Source organism: Oncorhynchus clarkii, chromosome 5 (genome assembly GCF_045791955.1).
Source record: "Oncorhynchus clarkii lewisi isolate Uvic-CL-2024 chromosome 5, UVic_Ocla_1.0, whole genome shotgun sequence".
Classification (NCBI taxonomy): Eukaryota; Metazoa; Chordata; class Actinopteri; order Salmoniformes; family Salmonidae; genus Oncorhynchus; species Oncorhynchus clarkii.
In genome coordinates, this window is record NC_092151.1 from 71,652,236 (window position 1) to 71,659,694 (window position 7,459).

Genomic DNA, 7,459 nt, shown 5'->3' on the forward strand with positions numbered 1-7,459 from the left:
AGTATGGCCCTAAAACACCAACCACCCAAGTCATAGGCTGTTCTCTCTGCTACCGCACGGCAAGTGGTACCAATGCACCAAGTCTGGAACCAATAAGACCCTGAACATCTTCTTACCCCCATGCCATAAGACTGCTAATAGTTGTTTAAATAGTTAACCAAACAGCTACCTGCATTGACCCTTTTAGAACAAACTTTTTTGACTCATCTCACACGCTGCTACTGTTTATTAGCTATCCAATTGCCTAGTCACTCTATTCCTAGTTATATGTACAGTACCAGTCAAAAGTTTGGACATACCTACTCATTCAAGGGTTTTTCTTTATTTTTTATTATTTTCTACATTGTAGAATAATAGTGAAGACATCAAAACTACAAAATGACACATATGGAATCATGTAGTAACCAAAAATGTGTTAAATCAAATCAAATTTATTTATATAGCCCTTCGTACATCAGCTGATATCTCAAAGTGCTGTACAGAAACCCAGCCTAAAACCCCAAACAGCAAGCAATGCAGTTGTAGAAGCACGGTGGCTAGGAAAAACTCCCTAGAAAGGCCGAAACCTAGAGAGGAACCAGGCTATGTGGGGTGGCCAGTCCTCTTCTGGCTGTGCCGGGTGGAGATTATAACAGAACATGGCCAAGATGTTCAAATGTTCATAAATGACCAGCATGGTCGAATAATAATAAGGCAGAAGAGTTAAAACTGGAGTAGCAGCATGGTCAGATGGACTGGGGACAGCAAGGAGTCATCCTGTCAGGTAGTCCTGGGGCATGGTCCTAGGGCTCAGGTCCTCCGAGAGAGAGAAAGAAAGAGAGAAGGAGAGAATTAGAGAACGCACACTTAGATTCACACAGGACACCAAATAGGACAGGAGAAGTACTCCAGATATAACAAACTGACCCTAGCCCCCCGACACAAACTACTGCAGCATAAACACTGGAGGCTGAGACAGGAGGGGTCAGGAGACACTGTGGCCCCATCCGAGGACACCCCCGGACAGGGCCAAACAGGAAGGATATAACCCCACCCACTTTGCCAAAGCACAGCCCCCACACCACTAGAGGGATATCTTCAACCACCAACTTACCATCCTGAGACAAGGCTGAGTATAGCCCACAAAGACCTCCGCCACAGCACAACCCAAGGGGGGGGGGGGGGGGGGGGGGCGCGCGCCAACCCAGACAGGATGACCACATCAGTGAATCAACCCACTCAGGTGACGCACCCCCTCCAGGGACGGCATGAGAGAGCCCCAGTAAGCCAGTGACTCAGCCCCTGTAATAGGGCTAGAGGCAGAGAATCCCAGTGGAAAGAGGGGAACCGGCCAGGCAGAGACAGCAAGGGCGGTTCGTTGCTCCAGAGCCTTTCCGTTCACCTTCCCACTCCTGGGCCAGACTACACTCAATCATATGACCCACTGAAGAGATGAGTCTTCAGTAGAGACTTAAAGGTTGAGACCGAGTTTGCGTCACTGACATGGGTAGGCAGACCGTTCCATAAAAATGGAGCTCTATAGGAGAAAGCCCTGCCTCCAGCTGTTTGCTTAGAAATTCTAGGGACAATTAGGAGGCCTGCGTCTTGTGACCGTAGCGTACGTGTGACCGTAGCGTACGTGTAGGTATGTACGGCAGGACCAAATCAGAGAGATAGGTAGGAGCAAGCCCATGTAATGCTTTGTAGGTTAGCAGTAAAACCTTGAAATCAGCCCTTGCTTTGACAGGAAGCCAGTGTAGAGAGGCTAGCACTGGAGTAATATGATCAAATTTTTTGGTTCTAGTCAGGATTCTAACAGCCGTATTTAGCACTAACTGAAGTTTATTTAGTGCTTTATCCGGGTAGCCGGAAAGTAGAGCATTGCAGTAGTCCAACCTAGAAGCGACAAAAGCATGGACCAATATTTCTGCATCATTTTTGGACAGAAAGTTTCTGATTTTTGCAATGTTACGTAGATGGAAAAAAGCTGTCCTTGAAATGGTCTTGATATGTTCTTCAAAAGAGAGATCAGGGTCCAGAGTAACACCGAGGTCCTTCACAGTTTTATTTGAGACGACTGTACAACCATTAAGATTAATTGTCAGATTCAACAGAAGATCTCTTTGTTTCTTGGGACCTAGAACAAGCATCTCTGTTTTGTCCGAGTTTAAAAGTAGAACGTTTGCAGCCATCCACTTCCTTATGTCTGAAACACATGCTTCTAGCAAGGGCAATTTTGGGGCTTCACCATGTTTCATTGAAATGTACAGCTGTGTGTCATCCGCATAGCAGTGAAAGTTAACATTATGTTTTCGAATAACATTAAATGAAAATATATTGTGTATTTTATATTCTTCAAAGTAGCAATTCTCTGCCTTGATGACAGCTTTGCACACTCTTGGCATTTTCTCAACCAGCTTCACCTGGAATCCTTTTATTACAGTCTTGAAAGAGTTCCCACATATGCTGAGCACTTGTTGGCTGCTTTCCTTCACTCTGCGGTCCAACTCATCCCAAACCATCTCAATTGGATTGAGGTCCGGTGATTGTGGAGGCCAAGTCATTTGATGCAGCACTCCATCACTCTACTTATTTGGTCAAATAGCCCTAACACAGCCTGGAGGTGTGTTTTGGGTCATTGTCCTGTTGAAAAACAAATGATAGTCCCACTAAGCTCAAACCAGATGGGATGGCGTATCACTGCAGAATGCCGTAGTAGCCATGCTGGTTACGTGTGCCTTGCAAAGCACCTCCACACCATCACACCTCCCCCTCCATGCTTCACGGTGGGAACTACACATGCGGAGATAATCTGTTAACCTACTCTGCGTCTCACAAAGACACGGCGGTTGGAACCAAAAATCTAAAATCTGGACTCATCAGGCCAAAGGACAGATTTCCACCGGTCTAATGTCCATTAATTGTGTTTCTTAGCCTAAGCAAGTCTCTTCTTTTTTGGTGTCCTTTAGTAGTGGTTTCTTTGCAGCAATTCGACCATGAAAGCATGATTCACTCAGTCTCCTCTGAACAGTTGATGTTGAGATGTGTCTGTTACTTGAACTCTGTGAAGCATTTTTTTGGGCTGCAATTTCTGAGGCTATTAACTCTAATAAACTTATCCTCTGCAGCAGAGGTAACTCTTCCTTTCCTGTGTCGGTCGTCATGAGAGCCAGTTTCATCATAGTGCTTGATGGTTTTTGCGACTGTACTAGGGCTATCTTCTGTATACCAACCCTACCTTGTCACAACACAACTGATTGGCTCAAACACATTAAGAAGGAATGAAATTCCACAAATTAACTTTTAGAAACATAGGGTTGGTATACAGAAGATAGCCCTATTTGGTAAAAGTCCATATTATGAGAAGAACAGCTCAAATAAGCAAAGAGAAATGACAGTCCATCATTACTTTATGACATGAAGCAAGGTCAATCCGGAAAATGTCAAGAACTTTGAAAGTTTCTTCAAGTGCAGTCGCAAAAACCATCAAGTTCATGTCACTCCCTGACCAGAGAGAGCCTTTTATTCTCTATTTTGGTTAGGTCGGGGTGTGACTAGGGTGGGTGATCTAGAGTGTTCATATCTATGTTGGCCTGGTATGGTTCCCAATCAGAGGCAGCTATTTATCATTGTCTCTGATTGGGGATCATATTTAGGCAGCCATTTCCCCACTGTGTTTTGTGGGATCTTGTTATGAGTTAGTGCATGTTGCACCTCTTATGTTACGGTTCGTTGTTTGTTTTCTTTTTGTTTTGTAAGTTTCACAAAGATAAAGATGTGGAACTCAGAGCACGCTGCGCCTTGGTCCGTCTCTACACACAATCATAACAGAAGATCCCACCACATCAGGACCAAGCAGCGTGCCCAGGAGGAGATGGCATCCTGGTCTTTGGAAGAGATCGAGGAAAGAATATCCTGGACTTGGGAGGAAGTCTTGACAAGACACGAAAGCCTGCCGTGGAAACAGACGGCAGGAGCGAAGGGAGGACAGCGACGAAGGCCGGGGCTTGCGGCCACAGAGTAAGCCTAAAAGACAGCCCAAATTATTTGGGGGGGGGTGGCACACGGGGTGGTCGGCGGAGCCGAGGAATGAGCCTGAGACCGTCAGGGAGTTGTAGGAGGAACTCGGCGAAAGATTCCGGAGAGAGGTGGTGGCGATGAGAGTGCTGCAGAGCGGGCGTGCTGAGGAGCGTGACATCAGTCCGGTGCCATCTGCACTGGTTTCACACATCTGGCCTCCAGTGCGCCTCCCCAGTCCAGTACGTCCTGTCTCCTCCACGCACTCGCCCTGAAGTGTGTGTCCCCGTTCCGGTACAATTTGTGCCGGTTCTACGCACCAGGTCTCCAGTGCACCTCCACAGCCCGGTACTTCCTGTGCTAGCTCCCCGAACTCACCATGCGGAGTGTGTCATTGTTCCGGCACCATCTGTGCCAGCTCTACGCACCAGATCTCCAGTGCACCTCCACAGCCCAGTACATCTTGTGCCTCCTTCTCGCACTCTTCCTGAAGTGCGTGTCCCCAGTCCGGTATGTCCTGTGCCTGCTCCTCGCATTCTCCCTCAAGTGTGCCTTCTCAGTCAGGTACGTCCTGTGCCTGCTCCCCGCACTTGCCCTGAAGTGCGTGTCACTAGTCCGGTGCCACCTGTGCCGGCCCCACGCATCAGGCCTACAGTGCGCCTCCCCAGTCCAGAGCTTCAGACGACGGTCCCCGGTCCAGAACCTCCTGAGATGCTCCCCTGTCCGGAACCTCCTGAGACGGTCCACGGTCCGGAACCTCCTGAGATGGTCCACGGTACGGAACCTCCTGAGACGGTCCACTGTACGGAACCTCCTGAGACGGTCCACAGTCCGGAACCTCCTGCGATGGTCCACGGTCCAGAACCTCCAGCTCCAGGGCAGGAGCCTTCCTCTGCTCCGATGCCCAGTCCGAGCACGGCGTCCAGTCCAGCTCCAGGGCAGGAGCCTTCCCCTGCGCCGGTGCCCAGTCCAGGCACGGCGTCCGGTCCCGCTCCATGGCAGGAGCCTTCCTCTGCGCCGGTGCCCAGTCCGGGTGCGGCGTAAAACCCAGATCCATGGCCGGGGCCCTCCTCTACACCGAGGCCCAGAATAATTTAAAATATATTTTGTTGTTTAATGCTTTTATGGTTACTACATGATTCCATATGTGTTATTTCATGGTTTTGATTTCTTCACTATTATTCTACAATGTAGAACATAGTAAAAATAAAGATAAACCCTTGCATGAGTAGGTGTGTCCAAACTTTTGACTGGTACTGTACATATCTACCTCAATTACCTTGTACCCCTGCACATCGACTCGGTACTGTTATAGCCAAGTTATCGTTACTCTTCTGTATTTATGACTTCTATTTTCTCTCTCTGCATTGTTGGGAAGGGCGGTAAGTAAGCCTTTCACTGTTAGTCTACACCTGGTGTTTACAAAGTATGTGACAAATAAAAATGGATTGGATTTGCGATACAATGCTGTGTCCACTTACTGTCTCTCTGCTATACAGTTACTGTGCTCACCATCCACACTTTGGAACTATGAAATGTGTCTACGGCCTGTATGTGCCTGTATGGAATTCTTGAAGTATTTAAAAAAAATCTTTGCTGCTAATAAATGGGCAAAAGCCCCAAGGATCTAATCTAAATCTGGAATATTTATGAATATTTTCAATCCCACCTGTGCTAGAGTAGATATCAGGAACTTTTGACTAGGTTAGCCACTATTAATCTCATCAAGAGTTTCAGATATTTTGGCAATGGCATTTGGGAGAGGTGTTGGACTGACAGACAAAAGGTTGCTGGTTCAAGTCCTGTTTGGTAAACTCTGTAAATTGAATGCCCATACTTTCAGTGACCAGTTACGTGTGAGTACAAGGTCGTGTTCATTAAGGCATACTGTACCAAAACGTTTGGCAAAGTGGCATTTAAACAAGCTTTCTTTGGACACATTCAGATACCTCTTAATTTCATTACATTTCTTTGCGATTTCTTCTGTTTCATGCCAACTGTACATGCATGACTCAGATATTTGGCTGATTTTTTCCTCCATCAGTAATGCAGTAATGAAGGCCTACTATAGTTGCAGCCTGGTCTCATACACTCATACACGTAACATAGTAAATTAAATCCGGGATCTGAAATTAGTATGATATGTTTGGTATGGTTACATACTATAACGCTGCGTGTCAAATCTCATCATGGACAACTTTAGCATTTGAGCTAATTAGCAACTTTGCAACTACTTACACATGTTTTGCTACTTTTCATCTACTTAGCATGTTAGCTAACCCTTCCCCTAACCCTTTAGCCTAACTTCCAACCTTAACCCTAACCTTAATCCTTAACCCTGAATCCTAGCCTAGCTAACGTTAGCCACATGGCTAACTTTATCCAAAACAAATGGGAATTTGTAACATATCATATGTATGTAAAATTCGTAACATATTGTACGAATTGCAATTTGTAACATATCATACGAATTGATATTGGTAACATATCATACGAAATTGATCATTGAAATCCACATATTAATACATACCATACGAAACGTAACATCATGATGAATTCAGTTTCACGGATTTACGTACAGAATAATACGAAATGCTCTGAGACCAGGTTGGTAGTAGTGACAAGGGGCTCGCTGCCCACCGACGCCGCTTCATGGTGCGCCCTGTGCGCTCTGTGTTCTGTGTTGGCCTCCCCAGTACCCGCCGCTGGGAGCAGTGTCAGACTGCTCTTATCCAGGTCCAGAGAACGTTTACTAGCATGAGGTATGGAGCTAATTACTGAGCCGTAGCAGAGAGAAGAGAAGAAGGCTGAGCCAAACTGCTGAGAAGGAGGGTGAGGAGGAGGAGGAGGAGGAGAAGAGGAAGGGTTGATAAAACTACCATATCTCTCTCTCTGCGCTCAGAGCGCTATTCTCTGCCAGGCTTTGAAGCTGACAGAGAGAGAGGAGACAGAAGCAGGATTCATTCATCATAGCGCCTTTACAGAAGTTTACCATCCCAAATCGTGAACAGGACAGACGAAAGGTTTTAATCCAGTATCTGAAGAGGCGATTTATGGTGAAAAGTATGCTTTTTTAAAGTAAAATATTTGGACAGACGAGGCATCGCATCGTTGCAGCGCTGATACAAAGTTTGCAGGTCCTCTACTTAGTTGGGAAGTTCATTTCCCATAGTTGGCTTCTGAGTGACATCTGCTTCTTCTCGGCTGGAATCCTTGTCGGACTAAATAACGTGATTTAGATTGTTTGGAGAGCTGGTGGAATTTTAACTGGAGACGGAGTTCTTCCATGCAACAGTTTGCTATTTTGTACAAGTAAACCATGGCACAACAGACCAGAAACGGAGGGACCTCATTGAACAACAACGGCACCGATATCACCAAGAGGAAGCTGTTGACAGGACTGGACCTCTTCTGCCTGCTACTAGGTGAGTTTCAAAAACATCTTCGGCAAATACTGTAAACA

General features: G+C 46.3%; 1 protein-coding gene across 16 annotated transcripts in view; it reads left to right on the forward strand.

Moving 5' to 3' along the window:
• The first annotated feature begins 6,671 nt into the window (after positions 1-6,671).
• Positions 6,672-7,459, forward strand: part of LOC139409338 (phospholipid phosphatase 3-like) — a 43,765-nt gene continuing 42,977 nt past the window's right edge. For 7 of the 16 annotated variants that reach the window (XM_071154320.1, XM_071154321.1, XM_071154322.1 and 4 more), the window contains exon 1: positions 6,691-7,421. In XM_071154320.1, coding sequence (XP_071010421.1) covers positions 7,316-7,421 — 106 coding nt within the window. In that variant the 5' untranslated portion in view covers positions 6,691-7,315. Of the gene's footprint in view, positions 7,422-7,459 lie in introns of all 16 variants that reach the window. The other 9 variants (XM_071154329.1, XM_071154331.1, XM_071154332.1 and 6 more) reach the window with 3 other exon arrangements.